Genomic DNA, 26,517 nt, shown 5'->3' with positions numbered 1-26,517 from the left:
CAGTGTTAGTTTCTCTGGTTTTTGTAGGGTTTTTTTTCATCACACCTTAGAGGAGTTTTACCATTTCTTGTGAGGGCTATGAGTATAATACACTCCCCTCTTCCCCCATTTAGAAACACTTCTCCATAGTGTTTCAGGAAAGGGTGATAACTTGGAATAAAATTAGCCATTTTTCTAATAACTGATAATACTGGCTGGTTGTTCATGTCTTAATTTCTATTCCTCTTACAAAACACAACAGTTATTTAACTGAGATGTGGGCTTGTAGCAAGCTTTTGGCTCCCCCATTGTCTAGGTGAAAGTTTGTAAATCCCTGTCCCTCAAAGAAAAGAGAGGCAGAATAAGCAGTTTTCATGGCCAGCTATTCCTCGGTCAGTAATGTCCAAAGCAAAGACTCCTATCTGAGCACCCAGGCACTTCTACCAGGGAGCTTTTACCTACTGTCGTCATATTCTTGATAATTTATTGTCCTCTTCTGCAGGACATACTGGGATTTCTCTTTTTCAGTGTTATAGGCGCTGCTGTTCTGAGTTTGGCAGTGCTACGTTTAAATGACCTGTTTGATAGTCATTTTTATAAGAAAATTTAGGTTTGTCTTACAAGTTTGTCATTGGAGTTACATTCTTATTATTGCTCGAAGATCTCTCTGTGCACGTGCTCAGCTTCTGTCTTTGCCTGTGGTGAATTTTAGTTATTTCCCGCATTTACTACTACCAATACCGATTATGGTTTGTACTGAGAAAACCAATGATGACTTCAGCTGAGCAAGGAGATGCGAGTTTCCTCATGAAGAAAAAGCACTGCCTCAGACTTCCATTTCAGCCTTGCTTTGGCCATTCTGTTATCTTCCAGGAAAAAAGTCTTTATTTTGCCCATGGATGCTCTCATCTTATTTCCTTTGTAGGCCTGGAGGCAGTAATCAGAAATTTGCACTTCCTTTTGCAATTTAGGGCTGCCCCGTGGGAAATTTGCTTTGTCGGGAATAGCCAGAACCCTGATTTGACTGCACAGATCAAGATGTTAATTTAACACCCGAATTCTTTCATTTCTTTTAAAGGAAAGTAAAAATATATGATTAATTTCACATACATGTCCTTTTGCCTTTGCTGTTTTAAGGTTGAGCTTGCCTAGATGAAGAAGTCCTGTTTGTATTACAGTATCAAAGGCTTTCTGACAGTAGCAACTTTACAATTGGGGAAAGACATTTAGGAAAGAAATCTTTTAGTCAAATGTGTGGTAATTCTATTGAGGATGTATTAATAATCTTGATTTCTCAGATACAGAGAATGTATTATACATGTTCTAGCACTTCTTATGTATGAATTCCTGAGCTTGTGTTTGTGTAGCTGTACTAGCCTCAGCAACCACGGATGGTTTTTAAGTTCTATAACTTACAAATGACTGAGGTCTGTATATCACTGAGAATTAATTGTAAAGGTTAGCAGGGCATTAGGCATTGGACTTTAAAGCTACGCCGTTGCATGTATCTGCATGCTTGCTCTGCCATGCTTCCCCTTTTCTCCCCCTTCCCTTAACTTCAGCTAGCACTTAGATTTAAATTATTTTGATTTTTAATACTGACTTTTTGAGGAAAGTATTAGTTCCAGGACTAATGTAATGCACCATCCGTGAGCTTGTAATCCCAGCTTTCAAAGTGCTTAATAAAAGTAGGCTAAAGCTCTCAAAAATAAGAGTCTGGAGTAAAGCTTTCATGTCCATGTTTAGACATCTTAAGTAAAGGGCTTGATTTTAGAAAAATTGCGAACTATCCTGAATACCCCATGACTTGAGGCACTGCTAAAAAGAATCTTGAACTTGGTCTCCAATTTGAATAGTTTGGGAGAGTTTTTTTTTTTTAAATAAGTTATGGGTTGCTAAGATCACTTAGGATTGTGTGGAGATCAGCAAGGGGGGTGAGCAGAAGGACCCGACTTTAAATATGGGACAGCGGTGTGCATACTCTGCCTGCAAGTATTTGCATGGGAACTTTGTGCACCATGGTTTGAAGGCTATGAGCACGCACCTCAGCATACCTGGTGGTCTGTGCCCTCAAACCCAGCACTGTATTTGAGATGTGCTTGTGTCTACAGGCATGCTTGTGTTGGGTGCAGTAGAGAGAACCAGTAGTTAGAGAGAAGACAGCAGCATGGCCAGTAAACTCTGCTCCAAGTCCCCTGTCTAGGCCAGTCAATCCTTGTATGTGCAGTCCGAGGTGTCTAGAGGAGAAACTGCCTCAAGTCCGCATGCGCATGCTGAGCGCAGAGCTCTGGTTGCATCCTTGATGCACCTTTTGAAAGCATTTGAGCCAGCTGAGGTTTGAGGTGTTTTATATGTTTGTGGCTCATTCCAGTCTCCCAGTAAGTGCTACTAAATTGAAAAGGAAAAAAAAGTTATGCTGGCATGTGACCTGCATTGTCTTTTCCTGCCTTTTCATTCTTTTTTTGAAATACAATTCCATACCCATGATGTTCTCCATCATGCTCATCATTAGAGGCAGGGTTTCTCTTGGAGAGGCAGAGTGAGGAAGTCTGGAGATCCTGCTGTCACATTTTAGCTTTTGCATCGTAACTGGTCTTTGGAATAGAAGTGAACAAAATTGATTGATTCTGTAATGTTCTGGCAACCTTGAGTACCTTGAGCAATCTTCTGACTGAGTGGTGATCAGTGCCTACCTAGGTAAACTTTGTGCAGCTGGTGTTGCCATAAGTGCAAATTGTTTGTTTTAGTTTTAAGACCGCCTTTGTTTCTTGACTACTATCAAGGTGGTAATGGGATCAGTCCATAAATGTGCCCAGCTCTTGTATTTGCAATTTTTGCTATTGTCAGGACAAGCCTTCTGAAGGCATTCAGAGTGATCTTTCCCCCAACCTACCTTCAGGTGAGATGCTTCGCTGCTACTCCCTGACCAGAATCACTGGTGATCTAACTAAGCAGCTGAGGTGTCAGTTTGCAAATGGGTGGGTAATAGCTCTAAAGTAAGCTTTAAACTTTTTATTGCTTGATTGGAGGGCTGGGGGGTGGTGTTTTAGTGGGGGCTGGAATGTTAGCTAAGCCCCCAGAATAAAGACCATGAAATTCTTAGCTCAGGGATGCAGAATGCAACATGGGTTAGCTGAAAGCCAGTCATTTCCCGATGCTGAACTAAAGCTTAGACATAGTGAGTTATTTGACTAAACAACAGTGTTGCAATCCAAAAGCAGGGTACTGAAGCTGTTGAAATGAGTCGTCTTTGAGAAGAATTGGAAGGTCAGTTGGTCAATTTTAAGGGTGAGTTTCAGCAAAGGCATGGTTGTACTCAACTCAACTAAGTTTTTCTCGGGACCTGGCATTGGTTCTTCAAAATGACTGTCAACTTCAGCTAGAGCACACAAATTATTTTTAAATTATGCCTTACACTTTGTCTATATATGGTAGACTATATATAGCTTTCTAACTGTTTAGAAATTTGAGGTTAGTGTGTTTGCTCAACCTTGATTTTACTAGATAATGCAAAAAGTTATTATTTTTTGAGTTTTTTAATATGATTTTCGTAGTTTTGTTTAAAAGGTAAGTTGGATAAATGACCATGAAGTTGGTGAGAAAGAAAGTACTAGAGATTTCTTTCTTACTTGAACCTAAATACTTGGGGTTAGTTATGTATTAATACTTTATATGACCATAATGCAGCTGAATGCTTGGATCTTGATGCTGAATTGTTTGATATATTTAGTAGCAACAAATACAGATGTACATATAGACCTCTGTGACAAGATTAGTTGCTTCTGTAATTACAGAAGAATCTTACTAACATGCCTGTTTTCCATTTACTATGTCACATGCTTAACATTATTTTGAAGGATGCATAGACATGTAATTACAGGTTCCCTCTTCCTGATATTAATTGATGCATAAGAGTTATTCACTAGAAGAACAATAGAATAGTGTGTACATGTGTTTCTGAACACAAGGTGTTTTAGGACAGAGGATCCCAAAGTTGATCTTAATCCATTCTGGACTACCAGTCAGGAGCACTTGTAATGATATTCTCAACTTCAGTTGTTGAAAGGTGCTGTTTCTTGCAGCACTGTGAAAGTGTCTTAGATGTTTTTAATGTGTTAAACTTGCTGTAAATGAAGCAATGGCTGCTTTGGCACCTCTCCAAAGTTTGGCATGCAGTGAGGTTTCATCTAGCACCATCAGACACCAAAATTCGTTTTTTTGTCAGTGACCTACTTGCTTTAGTTGTTGCTCTTTTAGTCTTCTACGACCTCTATCAGATCAAGACCAAGACATGGACAGAATGTGGCTTGGCGATGGCTCTTTTTCACTGCAATCGTGATGCATTTATTTTCCTACCCTCCCCTTCTCCCCCCCTCCCCCACCTTCTGTCCTCACACCTACCTCAGTCCCTGCCAAATCCTTTCCTCTCACTGTTTGAGGAGAGCCATTGCAACACACTTTCCCTGCATTTAGGATGCACACATTTTTCACCTTAGCTCAGGCTTCCCTGAGGCCTGAGCTGCTCTTATCTCCCTGAGACTCCAAACTGATAAGCCAATTTAATTGGAATGGGGTGTGGTGGTTGTTTATCCTTCATTACACTGAGACCTAGTGACATAGAACAGAAAATGAAATGAGAATGAATTAGAATAGGCAATAAGTACATCTGTCATTGATCAGGTGCTCAGCACGTGTACCATTAAACAGTGTTGCCTTATGTGAAAACATCTTCCGCAGTGCAAGCTGGTCTTAGTTATTTATTGTCATTCTGACTTTTGACCTAAAAGCCAGCAAGGCTTTTGTACGCTTCAGCTCAAAAGGACTTTATAAGACACACTGTTACTTATCTTCATGTATTCAATAAGCTTATTCTCAACAAATATGGGAGAAGCTGACAGCCCTGCTTTGCATCATCACTGGACAGTTGTCAGTTCCCAAATCTTATTCCTCTGATAGGAGTTTCTCAAAGGAGATTTACTTGTGGCATTCTGAGTTATATTTTTCCCCTTCTAAGGGTGTTGTTGAAACATGCAGCTTGTTTGTCATGATTGTCCCCTATACTAACAACAGCAAACAGTAAATTATTTATATAATTAATTTTTCATCTAAGAGGCTGCAGGCCATGTTCATTTGCATAAAATAGCAGCATAGTCACTGTGTATCTATTTTGCTACCTTTGGAGGGAATGATATGGATAGAAAACATGTCCAACATAATACATTTTGGACAAGGAAGTGACCACTGAATTTTCTCTATAAACACATCTGACTTGTTCTGCAGAAGAGTAACCTCACATTTGAAGCCTTTGAGTGGAACTCTGTGCTGGTGGCTATCAGTTTGGTTAGGTCCTGTGAAATCAAGGAAGCTAGACTAGCTTGTACCAAATGGTGCAGAATCAGGCTCACTATTTACAGGCTTACTGTACAGTGTTTGTAAGATGGTTGTGTTTTTGTCTTGTTTGTGTAGGTGCCACTGAACTGCTGCTTCTAGCCCGCCGGACAGATTTGAGGCGAATTTCCTTAGACACCCCAGATTTTACAGACATCGTTTTGCCACTGGAGGACATCCGTCATGCCATCGCCATTGACTTTGATCCTCTGGAAGGATACATCTATTGGACCGATGATGAAGTTAGGGCCATCCGCCGCTCATTCATCGATGGGTCAGGTAGTCAGTTTGTCGTCACAGCACAGATCGCACATCCTGATGGCATTGCTGTGGACTGGGTTGCCCGCAATCTGTATTGGACTGACACTGGCACAGACCGTATTGAAGTTACAAGACTTAATGGGACCATGAGAAAAATCTTGATATCAGAAGACCTGGAAGAACCCAGAGCTATTGTACTGGATCCCATGGTTGGGTGAGCAGCTGTTCATGAGCATTTTTTAAATATTAGTCATGTAAAGAAGACACCTCTGTCTACCTGTATGCAGATGTGAACTGTCTACCTGTATGCAGATGCAATGATAAACTTCTGAATCTTCAAAATGAAAATACTGGGATTCTTTGAAAGTTAAGGCCCTGAGGCACAGGGACTACTGCCTGGTAGTCATCTTATGTGTCTTTAGGTTTTATTCTCCCGTTTAAAAATATTTTTGGGGACTGTGTTGATCTGTTTGTTTGTTGTAACTAATAGCACTGGTTATGTTGTCTTGCTGAGCAGCCTGATATAGGAGTTTTGTGTAAGGGGACAATGTGTTTACACATCAATGCTTTCTGAATGGTCTGGGCATCCTTACTTACGTAAGGAAATACATTTGGCTTAGAAATACACTTTTCTGTGTGCAATGTGGTTTCGGGGAACAGTACTCCAGAAGAAGCTATGTGAATATTGAAAGTTTGGATTAATAAGTGTTCCTAAGATTTTGTTTCCTTTGCAGGTACATGTACTGGACTGACTGGGGAGAAATCCCAAAGATTGAGAGGGCAGCATTAGATGGCTCAGACAGAATTGTGCTGGTGAATACCTCACTTGGCTGGCCAAATGGACTGGCATTGGATTATGCAGAAAGCAAAATATACTGGGGAGATGCCAAAACGGACAAAATAGAGGTTTGTAATTGCACCTGTATTTTTAATTCCATGGAGTTATACAAGGTAGCTACTCTACTTTTCTAGGTGTTTAAATTCTGATCTAGCCCAAAAGGGCAATGGGATAATGGTTGATTTGTGCTTTAAGAAACAATTCAGTTTCTTCTCTGTCTTTGGGCAAGTCACTCATTATTCTTCCTCCATTTTTCTGTGTGTAAAATGGAAGTGATATCCATATAATAGATCCCTCTTTTTAAGAATGTATGATAAGGATTTGTTAAATAAGTCAATTCTTAGTTCATCAGGAAAAAAAGCTTCTTAGTGGGAGTAATGTTTGTAGGTTAAATTTATCTTTCTTTCTTTGCGTTGCTCAGCTTAGATGCTAGTAGAATATAATTTAAAGAAATAAATCTCATTTCACATATGATTATTTGTACTCCCACAAATCTTATACTTTGCATCTCCCTTGTCTTATTAGGGTTTCAGTGAGGGGTTAGATTTTTCCTTTCTTTTTGGTATGTTCTGCTGAAACTTTTAATTGAAAACAAAAATGCCATTTTTCTTCTCTCCCACATTGAAAATCTTGTATTTATTTTTTATATAACATTTATGGAACAAATTTGACATTTATTATCTCTTTGTCAGTCTTTGAGAAAATAGTATTGTTTAGTATTTGTTCAGTTTACTATCAAAAGGCAGAAGTTTATCTGGAAGCAGGAGACTTGGCTATTACCTGGTACATAGTAGCACCATCTACCTTTCCTATATCCTGGTAGATTTACCTTTCTTTTCATGAATTATAGCTTTCCTTAGTGAATCCTTACCATTGCAAATAATTTTCAGCACTTATCATGTTAGGTACAATATCTTCTCTAGCCTTATGAAATTGTTTTATTTATTTATAACTTCAAATAAGTCAATGTGAAGTCATAGTCTTGTGCTGGAAGGTCACATAACTGTTCTCCTTCAGAGTTAAAGTAACTCCAGTCCTGCAAGGTGAGTTGCTTTGAAGCACTCCTTGAGAGAGCTTCAGGGAGCGCAGTTTTTTGTCCTGAAAACAAGATTCATAGTCTATAATTCACCTAACATTATACCAGCTCTGAGGAAAGAGGGGAAAAAGAGTTTTAGCTATGCTTAGATTTATTTGTAACAGATTGAGCACTTCAGCCCTGATCCTGTCTTGGACTTGAATGTATTTTGCAAGAGGAAAGTTAGGCATTCTCCACTCTCATGCTTGCCAAAACATTGAGATTTTTTCATGTGTTTCAGTCTTACTCAGACCATGGTTCCATATTTGTTAATAATGATTCTGTTCAGTGCTGGATCTGTTTGTGGTAGAAATTTTCATCTAGACCAGGCATGAGCTCACTGCTGCAATTCTATCAAACTGGCTAGAACACATGATATAATGTTTATGCCAACATTACAATGTCTGTGGCAGGACAGAAGATATCTGATCTGGCACAAAGTCTGCTGGGACAATTTCCATTTCATTGTTTTTAAACCAACATGAGCCAGCAGAATGAGTTTGTTCCAGGTTGTCATGTAACATCTATGCAGGGCATCGGAGAAGATTTATCATCTTAAGGTTTCAGAATTACTAGTTATTTTTTTCCTATGAGGCTCCAAGTGTGAGTTATGATTTTACTGCTGCTGCTTTTTATAAAAAGTTAACATTTGTTAACTCTTATCAATGTGCAGAAAATCTTGAAAAAGCCTGGCTAACACCTTTAAAGCAATAGAGAAGAAATTATCCCACAGCTTTTCCTTTGGTGTTTTTGGATTTTAGTTTTGAGGATTTGGGTGGGGTTTTTTTTAATATTGCAGAAGGTGTTCATTTAGGGGTATGTGACAGAGATCTATAAAATTAAGAAAGTTATGTATAAGGTAACTAGGACTTCCCCACACACATCTTTTTTGATAGAAGAAATTGGTATTCGTAAATTTTACTGGCAGGTAATGGGTGCAGAACAAACAAAAGCAGATGGTTCTTCGAACAGTGTGGTAAGTTGTGGAAATGGTTGTGGATGTCAAAAAGCTTACATGTGTTACTGGGAAGACTGGGTAAGTCTATGGAAGGGAATTGCACTGCAGTTTACTAGAAAATAGAATTGCCTTCTGAATCACAAATCACTGAACTGTAAATTGCTGTAGAATGAAAAAGGCATCTTGAAAAGTTTTCAGTATGTATTTGCTTTATTATGCTGCTCTGTAAGTGTAAGTTTTGGTTATTCTCTGAGACAGGATACTGGGATGGGTGGACCTTTGGATTGAACCTATACAGCCTCTCACTTTTCCTGTGTTGAGGCCATTCTATTCCTTGAAGGTTTGGGGAATCTTTATTCTGTCAGCTTGTTGCATGAGCTTTAGGAAAAGCTTCATGTTCTTCCTTAGATGTAATATTGCTGCTTGCTAACTGCACTTCAGTGGGTTGAAAATCAATGACCTCTGATAGTGATAGATCAGAGTATGAGTTCAGTACAGTTTCTGTAATTAGTAAAGCACGGAAAGGCTCTGTAGGATGAAGAGGGGGTGTTCATCCAAGAGAATGGTTCAGTCTAAAGTAGATTCCCCCCTCCCCCCTACCCCCTCCTCTAATGTGCTAAGTAATGCAAATGTAGCAGTGAGTTTCTTTACTGATGAACCTTAGTGAATTTTCCCCAGGATCTTGTGTGGCCTCTCTGTAATCTTTTATGAGATTGACTTTGTTATGGTAGGCTACAGAAATCTCAGGCTGCAATGACACTATCTAAATCTATGATAGCTAAAATATTACTAACATTTCAAATCTTCCCTTTTCCTCCCACTGCCTTTCTCTCCTATGGCAACCATGAATCCTGAGGAGATTTGTAACACTTTCCCTGCCCTTCCCATCCACTTTTTATATCAGTTTAGTAGAAGATGCTTTGACCTTCAGTAAATGTTTTAAACTTACATTTGGAGCCAGGACATTGGAGGAGGTGCAACAAAAAGGATATTTGTGACAGGATCAAAAGATGAAACTTGGAATTGGACATGAAGACATCAGAATATATGCCTGGTCCCTGCTTTGCTTGTGTGTGTTTGTATGTATTTGGGAGGAGGGGTAAAAGCAGGAGAAACACATTTGTGTACTTGCACTCTATTGTCTTTAAGAAGTTTTTCATACATGATTTTACATACATTGTGCTTTTTTCCTTTTTTTTTTTTTAGTATGTGGAATTCCTCAGAACCATTATTTAATTGTAGCGCTACAAAAATGAATGTTTCTTGCAAGCTATATTTCTGGTTTGTTTGTGCTACGTATGAGCTTTTATTATTTATTTTTTACAAACTGATTCATGCTATGCTGTTCTGGAGCCCCCAGACGATAATAAAGCATCAGCAGGGGTTAATGGAGACTGGTAGGGGGTACAGCAGGGAGCTTTTGTTCCCATTTTATCTGGCAGCCTGCAGCAGGCAGAAGCAGGCTGTGGCTCAACAGCTTCCTCATTTATCTCGGTCAGGTTTCACTGCTGATAAACTTCTATTGAAATGGATGGCTGCTATTGTGCTTACCAGTAGGGAAGATTTCTCATTGACTTGCTACAGGTTTAAAGCATTTTCCTGCCGTGCTATGAGGTTAAAAATGTATGATCTGCTCTGTTGAATTGTTCTTATGTTTTCCTGCTCAAGTGAGTATTTGTCTTCTGAGCACGTACGCTACCTGTTTTAAGGCATAGGTTGGATTTAAAATGGCCAGCAAAGCTCGTATTGATAAAGCAATTATAAATGGCTGCGTGCATGTGTGGATGTGTGCATTAAGAGGAAATAATGATGATATGGCTGATTTCTCACAATTTTTCAGTCTTTGCTTCATTTTTCTTTATTCATCTTCTTTCCTATTCTCCATTCTCAGAGCCAGAGATGACATCCACTTACACCTACTAGTGGTGAGTTTAAAGAAAGGACTCTCTGCCTCCTATACAGATCCAACCATTATCTAGTGATTTTTTTGAGTGCAGCTCTAACTTGAAGTGTTTCTGCATTCCCAAATCTATTAGCCGTGCCTGGCATTACTGTCTCTAATCCTCATGATTAATATGAAAAGTCTTATATCCTGCTGTTTTTCAGCATAAGTACACACAAGTCTTCAGAACCCAGCCTTGTCGGACAACAGAAAGCGGATGCTGCTAAGATTTTTTTGAGCACAAAAATCTTGAACAGAGAGGACCTTTTTGTGTTTGACCCAGGAGCTAATAGCTTGGCATCTAGAGAATGCTCTAATTCATATTCTAATCCTGAAATTGCAGGGCTACATTTTCCTCTGATGACAACTTCCTCAATTTTACCGCCACCCTAATAAGGAAATTTTGTTTTCTAAGCATTCACCATTTATTGTCTGACTGAGAAATTTTGCTCATAGCATTAGTCTTTGTATTGTGAAATGCTGATGACTTGTAAGCCTGATTACTGCTCCTACCTCATCCACTTTTAGTTTGAAGCAGAGGTTTGAAAACTGAGAAGCAGAAACCATTGAATTCCTAGCTGTTGAACACAGCTGCTTTTGTGTACTTCCATTAAGCTTTTTCAGGTATGAGAAGTAAGGCAGTTGAAACAAATATTTGAAGTTACTTTACTGTTTAATTTTGGCCACAATTCATTATCCATCTGGTTTGGATAGTTGTGGCACTTGGGAACTTCGTTCAGTACAGAACAACATGTATGTGCTGCAGAGGGTAGGAACAGATCCCTCTCCTCCATCCCAGTTTCAGAAATTTAAAGCTTACTTTGTCAGAGGATTTCCAGCTATTTCTTAACGCCAGCTAGACCTGCATTAAGAAAAATTATAGATTTTTGAAATTAGCAGTAAAGTAAAGGCTTATTTAAAAAAAAAATTAGTTTATACTTTGTATAATTTCCATTTGGGAGGTTTCTTTTGAACTTCTGAATGAACTTAAGGAAGACTTAAATTTCACGATGCAGACTAAGATAGGAAAACTATATTACAAAGCAAACAAATGACAGTCATAGACCACGTATTAGTAAAGTCTCCTGACTGTTGAAGAGCCAGATACAAGAATTTGCGTGGCCTCTTATCTGTGGGCCCCAAATGTTGAGCCAGGACCTCCTGGCATTGTAAGCTTGTTATTACTAAAAAAAAAATTTAAAAGTTAAATTCCTTTCTTGCTTTGGCTTTTGAGCATGATGCTACAGATTTGTCACTTAGGCATGTACCTTTTGCATCTGTTCAAAGTGTTTTAATATAAAAGTAAAAAAGAAGAAACATATTTAAAACATCCATGCCAGCCTCAATTCAGGAACAAAAAAAAAAAGTCAACTTTTTATTGCCTTTGATAAATTGAGAATATATAAATAAAACTGAAATGTGAAAAGTTTGATGATTAGGACACCCATTACAAACCACTTGTGCTGGCAAGTTCTCAGAGAAGTCCTGATGGATCTGCTATCAACAGGCTGTCATCCTTAATGGAACAGAGAGAGGTTCCCAGCACCTTGCAACAGAAAGAGGATACCGAGGGAAGGTTTTGGGTAGATACAGACAGAACTCTTGTCCAAGACTAATCTGACTCTGTGATCTGGGACCAAGCATGGTATTTTTCTAAGAAGTTAAATTACTGCCCTAAAAATTATGTGATATTACAGAAGATTTGGACATTCAGTTTTAAAATGGTCCTTGTGTCATAGATCTGCATTTTTCCCCAAAATCTGTGGGTGGTTTTCATCTAATGAGATGTAGAGATCTTCAGCTCAGTAAGTTGCCTTATGTTGCCTTTACAGAAAATGTCAGAAATCAGCACTTCTGCAATATGGCTTGCTTTACCCTAAAGTAAATGTTTAGAATAGATTGGAGGAGTTCTACTCTAAAAGCACCTATTCTTTTCTGTAAGTCTAAGGAGAGCCTGGAGTGGCCATGTCAGAGGCAGATGCCCACACTCAAGACACATTTGAGCTGGCCAATCTTTTTGCACATTATTGTTAATAGTAAAAGTGTACCTTTCTCAGATTTGGTTGTTGCTTACATCTGTGCAGCTTGACTGAGACTTTCCATGTTGGAAATTGAGATGTTTCTTACAAGGTTTTCTCACAGATGAGCAGTCCCGTTTTACTAATGATAGCTCTGTAAACCTCATGGGTCCCAATGACCTAACATGGTGCTGACTGAAGTACAACCTTTGGATCCCACTAATGTGTCATACATGCTTCCTAGATTTTTCCCATCGGAGTTAGGAAATTGTATTTTAGTTTACGCTGTTGTCTCATCTAGAAAGTGACAAGCCTCTACTGGCAGTCAGTATTGGTTACCTAAGGGAAAACACAAAAACCCCTCAAACTAAAATAACTAGAGCCATCATCTGACCTCACTGAGTCTGTCATACTTAAAATATTATTTGAAGGCAAGCTGTGAAAAGGTATTGAGCTATCTTCTACATTTCTGATTCTGCTGAGTGCTGTTTGTCAGTCTGCTATTATCCCTTACTCTCCAATATTCTGCCTTTTTTTTTTTTTTTTTTTTCTTTCTCCCAAGCTTAGTTGCATTACGGTACAAAAAAGATTGTACTGATCTTGGACCTGGGCTTCTTCCATTCACCATGACCTTGTGATCCCTCTCAATAATTATTCAGCTTTCTTCACACAGGCTTTTTATTTCTCTCTGAGATTTTGTAGTCCTAACCTAAACTTTTTTTCTGATACCATTCATGATTTTGTAACGTTGCAAAGGTCTGTGAGAAAAGGATTGGAGGAAAGTTAATACCTTTATTAGGCAGCTAAATATATATATGGTGGAAAAACAAGCTTTTGGACATGTGGAGACCCTTGGACTTGAAGTGATTTAGCGAAGGGAGCATTTGAATCAACTTAATAGCTTACTGCCACCAAAAGTGGAAAGTATTCCAGAGCCAATCCCCCCAGATTTGCACTGGCTGAGTCATTCATTGGACTGTTCCATGAACTACTTGGACTTGCCAGAACAGCAGAAAACTTTCCACATTTTTTTCCCTCTACAAAAAAATAAATTATAGTTGCTTATGGAGGAGTCTGGAAAGCACCAAGTTGGATAGAGAACAAATTAAAAATAAGAAGTTCCTGGGGCAAGGTACTGAAAGAAAGTACCTTGGGAAGGAAGAGGAGGGAACAGAGGCATTTGCACCATGTGCAAGAGCATTAGAAGTTGTGTTGCCGAACTTAATCTTGTAAAACTGTCCCCCAAACCACTGTGGGGATTCAGGTTGGTCTTGGCTAGTCTCCTTTGCTTCCTGTGAAGCGTGTGTACGGTTGCAAAATCACAGTAATTAGCTTCCTTTGTACCCCTATAGCCTATGCCCACGTAACAGAACCCCCTCTGACTGTTGCCACTCCACCTTACGTATTAATGTACCAAAATTAATTTCCATAGCCAAGCATCTTTACTCACCTGTTTTACCACTGAATCTTCTCAGAGGAGCCTCTTTTTTTTTCCTGTGGAAAAACCTCTCTTCTCACCCTGTTCATCATTTCAGCTCAATTTTTTGTCTTAACCTGTTCTTTACAAATGCAGGGGTTTTTTGTATTGCATGAGATTGCCTAAGAGATGTCATATTTGATTGTCATAATGGTTATAAACTCCTTTCCCTGCCTGCTTGTCACTTCACCTGACTTGAGCCGTTTCATTGAAAACCCAACCAATTGTTTCTAAAATTAAATTCCTTCGCTGAGAAAACAATTCTGTTGTTGGCATTGATTGATCAGCGAGCTAGGAAAGTTGTCCTGTTGTGAAAGAAATGAGCTTATGACAGTGTCTGTAGCATGGTAGAAGGGGCTATTTATGAAGTTAATCTCTATTCTGTTTTTACGTATTTATCTTCACTGCAGTTTTATTAGGAATATTATCCATGCTCAGGAAAAATGTATTTTGAATTCTTTGGAAAAATGATTAGAGCTCAAAAGGAAATTGAGGGTGCTGGGGAACTGTTAAATTAGAAATTGGTAATGGCTATTATAAAACAATTAACAGCAGGAAATTGTAGAGTTGGCTGGAGGCATTTGGTTTCTGAAGCAAATATAGAGGGTTCCAGGTATCCCTTCTGCTGATTTCTCAGGATTTCAATGCAGTGAAGAGATGGCTTCCCATTTCATATCTAAAACATTCCTTAACATTTTGGAATTGAGGGAAAACACTTGTAACAGTAAGTTAATGACACTGACAGAATAATTGTCTCAAGTTGAGTTTAAAGTTTCAGTTGCTCAGTCAAAGAGGGTATAGTTGATCAGGGCTTTTTTTTTTCGAGGGGAAGACTAATAAAACTGGAAATTTAGACAAGATGTCCCTCTCTTCCTCTCTTACAGTTGCTGTTTTATAGTAGATACATGTGTTAATTGTATGATATTACTGCAGCCATAAAAGTAAAATCATTCTGGTCTGTTCTGTTTATGTTGCTTAAAGAAGCAAGTTGAAAATACATAGTTCTCAAACCTAGTCTGAAAAAATGCTAATGTAATGTTCAGAAGGAATTCTAGCTATCTTTTAGAGTTATTTTTAAGAGAGATGCTGCCCCAGTTTTCTTTTTTTCCTTAACCAAATAAATTTAATGAGTTAGTGTTGTTTGTCACTTCTCTGATATAATAAGATTCATGTGCATTTAGGTGGAAGATGAACAGTCATATCTATGATTAGCAGTGTCATGAACTGAGTCAGTATGTGTTGCATCAAACAGCACATGTAAGTATTTATCATTGGATAATCAGGGCTGAAGTAACTAAGCCTAAACCTTGAATATTCCTAAACTATTTCAGGTGTAATACAGGCCTTGGTCAAGATCTTTTTCTTTTATCTGGGATATATGCATTGAATATGACACAGCTGTCTTACAATAATACTTCTTTGCAATCATCTTATGCAGATGAAACTCATGAGAAATTCACTTTTTCACCTCATTGTTTTTTAGTTGTATCTGTTCCTAGAGTGCGTTAGCATGACCCATGTTGAAATAGTGAAGGTGGTAATGCTTTCTGATGTTCTTATGCTGTCTTTCAAACTGTTGCAAGAAACCCAATTTGTCATTAGAATGACTCAAGAGTTTAAGGTCTGCTCAGGAAGAGTTTACCTTTCTTTCTGTGACATTTCTGTGCCAAATGGCTGGAAAAGTGGGCTAGCAAGAATTATGTGAAGTTTAACAAAGGCAAGTGCGAGGTCCTGCCCATAGGATGACAATAACCCGAGAGCCCAGCACAGGCTAGGATCTGTGTGGCTGGGCAGCAGCCTCACTGAAAGGGACCTGGGGGTCCTGGTGGACAAGCTGGACGTGAGTCCAGTACACTGCTGCAGCAAAAAAGGCAAATTGGATCCTGGGCTGCGTTCACAGGGGCATTGCTAGCAGAGATAGAGACGTGATCATACCACTCTACTCAGCGCTTGTCAGGCCACACCTGGAGTACTGTGTCCAGCTCTGGTCCCCACAATTCAAAAAAGATGCAGACAGACTGGAGAGGGCCTAAAGGAGGGCCACGAAGATGATCAAAGGGCTGGAGAACCTGTCCTATGAGGAAAGATTGAAGGATTTAAGTATTTTCTCCCTGGAGAAGAGAAGGCTCAGGGGCAACCTCATCACAGGTTCCTAGTATTTAAAGGAGGTTGGAGGGTCTCTCTTCAGAAGGAGCCGCATGGAGAGGACAGGGGCAATGGGTACAAGTTGCACTGGGAGAGGTTTCTTCTCAATATAAGAAAGAAATATTTTACAGTGAGAGCAATCATTCACTGGAGTAACTTCCCGAGGGATGTGGTGGAGTCCCCATCACTGCAAGTTTTCAAAATGTGACTGGACACGTGCTAGATAATCTCATCTAGGCTTCCTTTCCCAGAAAAGGCTGGACCAGATGATCTTTTGAGGTCCCTTCCAACCTGGGCTGGTCTACGACTATGTGGTTCTACATCCAAAATTAAACTGTGCTTGTGAGTTAAGATGAAAGGTAATGGTTTGCACACTATCACCTTGCTTATGGCATTAGGTTAATTATGAGCGAATCGTATCAGCTTTGTCTGACAGTCTCCCAGATTTGCATTGGAAAGTGTGTTCTTTCCAGTGCTGCGTGCTGTCTTCTCCTCTGGGAGTTGTCTAGCACCTTGTAGAACTGGGCTGTTATGTTTGATATTAATCTAAATATGGCCCGATAGGGGCAAACAGTTTCTATTACTAGCATCTCCTCAGTGCTGTGGATATGAGCTAGTGTGCATCTGCCTAGTCTCTACTGCCACTGGCCCTGGTCTGCTAGACTTGAGCAGACTGCTAGTCCTGTTTCGGGCCCTGCATAGCTTTGCCAGGGCTCCTGCACAAGCTCTAACCAGAGCTGAACATTATTTTCACAGATCAGGTAGGTATAATGATTGAGGTCTAGACTTAAACCAATCAAATTACAGGTGTAAACTACCAAACATTCAAACCCCACATTATCAGAAAGGTAAATTCACTGCATTAGCCTATTTATCACAGTTATTACTGGTCTATTCAAGAGTGAATAGAATCCAGGGTATCTGACAGCAAGAAAGACCCTTAGAATATATCACTGTGCAATCCAGTCCGTAATTTTAAAATAGAAGTGATACTTCAAAGTTGTTTTTCTTTTTTATTGATCCTGCTGACCATTAAGTACAGCATCTTAAAATACGACCACATTTTCAGCATTAATTCATTTATTTTGAATAAGCTGTATTTTCATGAAGTCATAGGTTTGCATTCATTATTGTTCTAGGATAAGCAAAGCCCTTATTCTACAGGCAGGATATCTGGTATTTTTTCTGAGGCCATTTATTTTTTGTACTTCATTTTATTTTTTTTTTCATGGAACTACTCACTCTTTCAGTAAAGGTGGTGTTTGTGGTTGCACAACATCTGTTTCCTGTTGTAGTCTATATTCTCACTGTGGTTTGCAGTATTCAGAATGGCCTCAGAATGTGAAACCCATACCACATTGTGGTTAAAGCAGCGTAAACTGCTGGAGACACTGCCTCATTGCAGCAGAAGGTGGGTTTCTCGTATGGGGGATTCTGTGGGGCTAGGCTTCACTGCGATGAGCTGATCCTGTGGGGCTGGAGAAGGGGAATGAATGCCTAAAGCAGTATTGACTAGGACTCAGTTGTGAAAAGATGATGCTGAAATCCTTTGAAATTGGTTGATTAGTGATTGTTTCTTTTTTCTTGCCCTTATTATATGTATCATCCCTATAACCCTTGCCACTTTCCTTCTGCCTTACACAAGACTGTTTGGTTCTGTAGCCTGTTGATGAAATTCTATTCAAATCTCCTAAAATGCAGCTAAAGTGAGTGCAGACAATGTGGTGCCATGGAACTATTCATATGGTGGTACCCAGCTGCTAATGGGCAGATATTTATATTAAGTAATAGTGCACAGATGGGCTCAGGTAAGATTGCGGTGGGAGTAGGGTGGCAGGTATGTGTAAGTACTTTCAGATAGGCGTCTGTGGCATAAAGCTGTCTTTCAAAATAACCTGTATGTGGCAAAACAAAAATTAATTAAAAGCAGATACTTAATACTGAAGTCCTCCCTTCTCTTTTCCTGACTTTCTTTCAGAATAAGAGGAGGCTTATTTGAACAGCTCCCCATTTAAACTTTGCTAAAGAAAGTTCACCTCACACCGTACACCTTCCAACTAATTCTCTTTACCAGTAGTTAAGCACCCCCTTAAATATAGAAGTTTCTTCCCTTTATAAGTACAAGCAAAAAGTGTAGTATCTAAAGATACTGTTTTGTGATAGTGATGTTTTAGTGGTTATTACTGTGTGGTTTTAGTTGATTCACTTTGCAACATCCACCTGTTCTGTATATCTGTTTGGTCTGCTTCGCAAGCACTAATTGCCATATATTAATTAGTTGCAAGCAAATGGCTCTTCTCCATAGCTTAAGAGGGAGGGGGGAACAAGTCATCACAGAAATGCAAGATGATTGTGTTATGGTTAGAAAAGGGGTGGTAGGCAAAAGCAGATGACCAGTTTTGCTTGGTGGTGGTGACAGTTTCTTGAAGGGATGGTGGGCTTAAGGACTATAACTCGCAGTTTATCTTACTGTTAAATCTGTGTCCCTGGTTCTAAAGTTAACCACTAGTCTGTTGTTTAGCAATGTCATTTGTCAAAACAGAGTGTAGGAGGCATGCTGCTAGGAATTTAGAGAGCCAGCAGATCTGAAATTTTCTGAAGTAGAATAAATGGAATAGCAGAGCTTGTTTTCAAAAGGAAGTCCAGAAATCAGGCAATTATGCTGGGCTCTGAGCCCAGCTAAACAATCCGTGATAGCAAAAGCTATGTTTGGACTTGGTTATCAGTGTAAAGGACATCATATTTTTGTCATGCATGTGTATTAGTGCATGTGTAGAAGCGTGCCATAGACTACTAGACTGAAGATTTTTTGGTAAGCCAATTCCATAGAGTAATTATGAGCTTTTTTTAAAAAAAGTAAATATGGAGCTTATTCCTACATACCAGCAAGTATGCAGAGCTCCTTTCATTTTTCTGTAGGAAATGTGCACATAAAGATTCAATTCCCATTCTAACATACTAAGTGCAATAATATCAGGAAGTTTATGACAGGGAGTAGTTTTAAGGAGAAGTTGAATAATTGTGAAGATTATAGCATTTTCTTTGACTTTTTTAGTGAACTTAGAAATATTTTATTAACAAGCACATTATACTGTATGCTGAGAAAGGTATGGGTTTCAGTTCTGTTTCTCTATTCCTTTCCTCACTCTCCATCTGTGCTTGGGTGGGCAAAAGGTAGGAGTTGCTCCAAACTAACTTTCTAATTTCTCAAATTCTTCTGACCACAAAACATCATCTATCTAGCCGGAGTTATTAAACCAATTGATCCTGAAGGTTGTCATTGCACAAGTCTTTGGGTTTGAGCCATGGGAAGACTGGGAAATCATACAGACTTGTCTATGGCTATCAGAATGGGAGAGATTTGAAAACAGTGATTTAGTAAGTCACCCTTTTTCCAGTCTTTAACTTGGAACATCCTTGGGTAGTGGGAAGGACATTTTAATGTTTCAGGGATTAGTATGCTACCTTAAATTTTGCGAATCGCATTGTTTTGGGAAGTTTTTACATTAAGGTTGGGTTTTTTCTTTTTTTGGAAGGGTAGTATACATGCTGTAAACTTAAACTATAAACTTGAAACAAGCAGAAATATTTCAGAAGGAACTTCTTTATAGAATTGCAGTGCTGAATCATTTTTAAGCTTCTCTTAAAACACAGAACTCTTCACTCCTGTTACTATGGTACTTTTTATAATAATACTTGGCATTCGTAAGGTACTTGATAACTTGAACATGCATACATATGTTTAATTAATCCTTTCAGTGCTTCTTTGAGGAAGTTAGGTATTACTTCTTTTTAGCAGTAGAGAAAAATGACACAGTAAATTCAAGTGTCTTGATCAAAGGCATGCAATTATTTACAGACTATTACTGTTCCTCCTAGTACAAAAAATACTGAACTTAATTTTGAAGAATGTAAAACTGGTTGTTTATTCAGACTTGGGAATATAAACATATTCTGTAGATCTTCTTGACTCTTTGCCTCCCAGAGTTTATGTGGGGCCTCCTCTTACTGCTATCTGTAACCTAGGCAAAGCTCGCTTGGGAGGGACTGTGGACTATGAGACGCTGAGCCAAGACTCCTTGACATTGTAAGCTTGTCTTCGTTCGTGTAAAACACAGTGTCTCCCATTTAAAAGTAAATCAAGACACGTAAGTCAGAAATGAGAGAGAGAGGTAACCTCCAACAGGCACACATAATATTAGTTCATAAAGCAAATATAAGACATGCTATGTCATAATTTCACGTTATGATCTACTTATGAGAATAGCCTTATATATAAGGGATCCTCCGTGGTTTTTAGAATAAGTACCTGTTGAAATACAGTCTTGTTTTATTAGACTGCTGCGTAACATTGATAGCATTTTAATGGCTAGGAGATTATTTTTGAATTTGAAGTTTAAGTGTGGAGCAGTTGGTTAATTAATCTCTGATAAATAGTGACAGAATTATTCTGTGTACATAATAACTTTGTGTTCGTGTGTATCCATAGGTCATGAACGCTGATGGAACTGGGAGAAGAGTTCTGGTGGAGGACAAGCTGCCTCATATCTTTGGATTCACACTGTTGGGAGACTATGTTTATTGGACAGACTGGCAAAGACGCAGTATTGAACGTGTGCATAAGCGCACAGCAGAAAGAGAGATCATCATAGATCAACTGCCTGATCTAATGGGTCTGAAAGCTACAAACGTCCACCAGATAATTGGTGAGTGAGACTGCTAATCAGGCAAGTAAAATGAAATAGAAAATTTCAGCAGTGCTGTTCTGCAGGTATTGCTTTGTACCAGCTCAGATTTTTAGAAATGGGCAGAATCCAGTTTTATTGCATGATAACTGCAGGCTGCAGTTTGATGGGGTGGGGTAGGTCTTTTGTGAGGTGCTTCAGTTCTCTAACTTGGAAAAATATCAGCTAGAAAACAACCAGGCACCCCCCAAAATGAGTGATTTTCTGCCGCTTAGGGAATTGGAGCAGCTCATAGGTCTGAACAACCCTGGATCCAGTAAGGGGAGAAGGAGGATCATGGAAAATGAGAACTTCTCTTTGTAACAGCCAGCTATTAGATTAGCACAGCTGTTTATGAAACTGCAGCTGTAGCAGCTTTTCATCTTGCAGTCTGAACATGTGCTCCCGGTATGCAAAAGCTAAGAATGAGCCAGTTTTAGTCTGTCAGTGCTTTTCACATTAATACTGCAAAATACTTCAGTGGTTTTCATCATCTTTAAAAATAACTAGAAGTACTTTCTGCCCTGTAGTGTCTGTGGTGTAAAAATACAGGATCTAGCTTTAAATTGGCTATGGTTGGCTATCCAAATACTGGTAACCATGTAACTGTAGCATCACAGAACTCATCACATTTCCTGAATATCCTGCTGTGTGGATAAGGCTTGTAGCTTCTTGCTGCCATGTCTGGATTGCACCCCCGGGGAATTAGTCAAATGTAGTTGAGGTGTATCTTTGCATTGCTGCTACCATGTTAACAAGATGCCGTAAGGAAGGTGCATGTGTTTTAAATGCAGCTCTCTTTCCAACTGTTTGGCTAATTGAGCTTCGTAATGGTGGGCCTCTCTTAGTGGATGGATTTCCAGCATGTGCAGGTACATGAGTTAGTATTACAGAGAGCTGCTTTACTAGCATCCTGGAGAGACGAGGCCGTTGAATGGATGTGAAAATAGATCTGCAAATTTTTCATCTCTAAGAACACAATTGGGGTATGTAACTGGACCAGTGTACTGTAAAAGGTAGCAGAACATACGCTTGCTTACTTACATACTTACCGTCCATTCGGTGCTTGTGCTGTGAATCATGAACATCAGTAGCTGTTGGAGTCCAGATCCCTTTCCCTAATGTTGGGTTTGTTTCGCGGGGTCAGGAAAACAAGTACTGGCTTTCCAGCCGAGTAGAGTAACATCTGTCTAAAGGATTACAGGAAATGAACAAAAATTAATTCATTCAGAGAATAAAAGGTTAAAAACTATATGAATTTCTTAAAGGACTCATAGTGTCGTTGATGCATGTGAGGACTGGCTTCATCTTCCAACGGAAGTCGGTTTGCAATGATTGCTTTTGCTTTTGTTGCATGCTTAGGTACAAACCCTTGTGCAGAGGATAACGGCGGCTGCAGCCATCTTTGTCTGTACAGACCACAAGGCCTTCGCTGCGCTTGCCCCATAGGCCTAGAGCTCATCAATGATATGAAGACCTGCATCGTCCCAGAAGCTTTCCTGCTGTTTTCTCGGAGAGCAGATATCAGACGAATCTCTTTAGAAACGAACAACAACAACGTTGCTATTCCACTCACCGGAGTCAAGGAAGCTTCTGCTCTGGATTTTGATGTGACAGACAATCGGATTTACTGGACTGACATTTCACTGAAGGTAGAGATGGAAGATACTTCCATTTATTCCATACTGGCTATTAAGTTGTTATAAGGTTCTTGAGATACTTAAGAATGGATCGACAAATGAGATTTACGAGATTCAAGGGATAGGTAAAAGAGCTTGTTCTAACTAGGTATGGCATACATTTTCATTGTAGTAGCAGCATTCTCTCCTATAAATCATTTAAATCTAATGTATACATTTTCACATACAGGATAAGTTTGCAAAAATAAAGGTTTTCACAGAAAGCTGAGAAGAGTGCTATATGGCAGGAGGTTTCAGGGATCAGAGATGTTTTGCCAGATACGTTTAATGGGGGGAAGCCTTGTCTTGGGTCAGAAGTGAAAATGGGTCTTACCTGTTCATTAACTTATATAGCTACTGCATGTGTGACATATTATGAATCACAGGCTTTGTAAAACAGGTCTAGGGTCTACACTGACAAATTGGAAAAGGTTGAGGGTAGGTGTTTAAATGTGGTGGTTAGTGGAGTGACAGAAATCTGTGTATTTGTCTGTCTGTCATCTCTGTTATCAGTGAGTCTAGTTATTCCCTTTGTTTTTCATGGGTTGTAGATGTAGTCAGAATTGTAAGCACCAAAAATTAGTTTTTAAAGAAAGAAAGTTTTCTGCAATTGGGTTGAGACCTGTGCCAACAATAACTCATGGACCTTTGCAACTGAAGAATCATAAGAGTTAAAACCACAGAGTTTAAGTGAGTTTGAGAGAGGTGACTTGGCTGAATTCTTTAAGTATGGTATTCATTTGAGCTGTGTTTGAAATAAAAATAAAGCAATGATCTGATCAATTTTTAAGGGTGATACAGATGAAGACTGAGATAAACTTCCCTGCTGTGTACTGTCACAAACTGGCGTAATTAGCAGGTAGCATCCACACTGGGAAGTAAGCAAAAAATCAGTCTTTGTGTTAACTTCTGATGCGTTACAAGTATGAGGAGTGTGTGCGGAGGGGAATATTAAGGACACAGAAGGGAAGCCCATGTTTGCCAAAAAGAATTTTGTACCATCCTAACATTATTCCTTTACTTTCAGGCTTATAAGTGGTCATAGTAAATCAGGGAATGCCTAAACTCTGATATGTTATTAAAATATAATTCTGGCTGTATCTGCTATCACAGGCTGATGATCCATGATGGCAAGAGCTAAAATAAGTCTTTTGAATAAAAGACCAAGAAGAAATTATGCTTAGTGAAATTAAATTAAACCATCAGTACTGAAGCACTTGCATAGTGAGCTAATCAGCCATTAGGTGGTTTTCTTCTATTTGCTGTTCTATCCTGAACTTTTTCATTAGGCTGCTTTAAGTATTGTTCCATGCTATAATGTCGATGCTTTTGTATAGTCCTGGGAGAGGCAAAGTATTTCCCCCTCGAAGTTGGCACTGAGTTATTAAGGTCACTTTGGCATCTAGACTGCTTAATTGAACCAGACTAGTTATCCCATTTATTTCCCCAGTGAAACACTATTGTAATTGACACAGAATACATTCATAGAGTACAGTAAATCATTACTTCTGAATAGCAGCATTGTTTCCCTTGCAAATAAGTAGCATATTGTAAGATCCTCTTTCCTATGAGATGCCTAAAATCTGAAAGTGTTTAAAATGCAACAAAGAAAACAACCAGCCCAATGACAGACTGGTAAAATTTCTAATTTGCCTGTGTATCTTTGTATCCCTGCAGACCATCAGCAGAGCATTTATGAATGGCAGCTCACTGGAACACGTTGTGGAGTTTGGCTTGGATTACCCAGAAGGCATGGCCGTAGATTGGCTGGGGAAGAACTTGTATTGGGCTGATACTGGAACAAATCGTATAGAAGTGTCAAAGCTGGATGGACAGCATCGCCAAGTGCTGGTGTGGAAAGATCTTGACAGTCCCCGGGCATTGGCATTGGACCCTGCTGAGGGGTAACTTGCTGATTTAATTTTATGTTTATGAACGGTGAAAAACAACATTGTAATGCTTCCTCTAGGGCATGTTAGTTAGGCACTGCATGTAAATCCTGAGAGAACTGAGTTGGGGAATACAACCTGGTAATTTAGAGTATGAGGGCTGGAGGAATACACTCTTAATGTCCTGAATAATCATTAAGAATACTACAAAAAAAATCAGAGCAGCTCATTAAAAAGGGATTTATATTTAGTTTTTTAATTAACCACAGAATCAAAGTAGTTTTAGGTTTATGGAATTCATTAATTAGAAAAGGACTGTAGCATTGAAAAGAAAATATTTGTTCTTTTAAAAATGAGGATCCTTTTTATCACAAGTTAGGGTCCAAGAAAGGTATTAAATGATTAAACTTGAGAGTGGGGGAGTGAAGCTTATTGTCTGAGAATAAGGAAGGTGTTTGTTTCTTCAGATAAGGGAGCCTTTTTAGTTGGTATGGACAAGAGAAGCAAGGACAGAGAAAGACTGGAAACAATTATACCCACGTATCCCCAAAATGAAAGATTTCCTGAGGAGAAACTTCTCAGCTGGATTCAAATGTAATAGCAAAAGTAGGGCAATAAGCAGGGGGAGGGAGGAAGGAGCGGGGCAAGGCAAAGCAAAACTATTTAGCTTCTGAAATAGCTCTTCTACAATGAATGCTCATTTGACATTAACTAATTACTGCAGAAACTTTTTGAGGTTATACCAACATTGTATTATTCTTTTACAAATGAGGGAACTTAATTTTCAAGTGTTATGAAATTATCACAGTTTCCAGTGACACTGCAAGAGTTACAGCAATGCAGAGAACTCTGCACCACTCGAACACATTCCTTCTGCTTCATTTCAACAAGTGGTGGCAACTGTCGCAGTGCTTAGTCAAAAGGAGTTCTGCACTGCCCCCAGTGGGACACATAGGTGGGGTTCAGCCCTGACGTGCCGGGGGTTGCCTGGACAAGTACATCAGAGGGCATTCAAGACCAGATTGTTAGATCCAGTTACTCAGTTGTAACAAAAGGTTGCTACGGAGGATTCTAGTTTTGCACTGGGAATAGTTTTTTCCAAGGATTATAATTCAATGCTTTGTCTCTTCACCACAGACCAGAAAAAAAGTTATTTTATATTTGAGCCCGAATGCCTGTTTTTCCTTTTGCCTTCTAGCTGAGCTATGTTGTTGTACTTTATATGGAAGTTTTCATGGTATTGCTACCGTGGGGGCAATTCTGACACTTAGGTCCATGCTGTGCACAACTTGCAACATTTATGCACAAAATACTTGCAAAATTTTAAAGGAAAAATTTGCAAGTATTCCTGGTCTCTAAAGAATAGCTCCCCCTTCATCATCAGTTTCTGAAGGAACCTTTCCCACTGTGTGGTTGGTTGAAGTTAAAAACATTTCAGAGGTGCCAACCTTTTGCCTCTTAACTGATGTGCATGGATTGGTTAAGATTGAAGTGCTTTCATATGGAACTTGCTGGTTAAAATCCAGCTCCAAGTGGAAAAAACAATGTTGGAAACATTTTGAGGAAACCTGACTCACTTCCTTGCTTACATTTTGAAAAAACATTTAGTGTAATGGGGCTTAATTAATAAATGCTCAAATTTACAGCTCTTGTTTTCCTCTTATTCTTTCTAAGGATTTTTGTTTTGTTTTGTTTCTCCTCTTGAGTTCTCTTTTGGATAAATGTGATTGATTTTTTTTCCTTTTGCCCTTTTAATCAGATTTATGTACTGGACTGAATGGGGTGGTAAACCAAAGATTGATAGAGCTGCTATGGACGGCACTGAGCGGACTACTTTGGTACCGAATGTGGGACGTGCTAACGGCCTAACTATTGATTATGCTAAAAGACGACTGTACTGGACTGACCTCGACACCAACCTGATAGAATCCTCCAACATGCTAGGTGAGCCCCAGAGCTCTGGGCACCATCGTGGGAATGCTGCTGCTTTTTCACAGTTCCCTGTGGCAAATTATTGCTTAAATAATGCAAAGATACACATCTTAAGACAAAAATAGATTTTTCCAAACTCACACACCTTTACCATTTGCTTCTATAGTTGATGTTTATGCAACACAGCATTTAGCTAGGTCTAGATTTTCTTG

The 26,517-nt window shown here is 39.1% G+C and overlaps 1 protein-coding gene across 3 annotated transcripts in view; it reads left to right on the top strand.

The window, feature by feature from the left end:
- LRP6 (LDL receptor related protein 6) overlaps positions 1-26,517 on the top strand; it is a 123,430-nt gene that overhangs the window by 71,609 nt on the left and 25,304 nt on the right. For all 3 annotated transcript variants that reach the window (XM_075162395.1, XM_075162410.1, XM_075162402.1), the window contains 6 exons: positions 5,446-5,842; positions 6,363-6,534; positions 20,571-20,787; positions 22,168-22,457; positions 24,162-24,388; positions 26,133-26,317. In XM_075162395.1, coding sequence (XP_075018496.1) covers positions 5,446-5,842; positions 6,363-6,534; positions 20,571-20,787; positions 22,168-22,457; positions 24,162-24,388; positions 26,133-26,317 — 1,488 coding nt within the window. The remainder of the gene's footprint in view (positions 1-5,445; positions 5,843-6,362; positions 6,535-20,570; positions 20,788-22,167; positions 22,458-24,161; positions 24,389-26,132; positions 26,318-26,517) is intronic.

This window comes from Calonectris borealis, chromosome 1 (assembly GCF_964195595.1).
Source record: "Calonectris borealis chromosome 1, bCalBor7.hap1.2, whole genome shotgun sequence".
Classification (NCBI taxonomy): Eukaryota; Metazoa; Chordata; class Aves; order Procellariiformes; family Procellariidae; genus Calonectris; species Calonectris borealis.
This window is presented reverse-complemented; position numbering and strand designations above follow the sequence as displayed.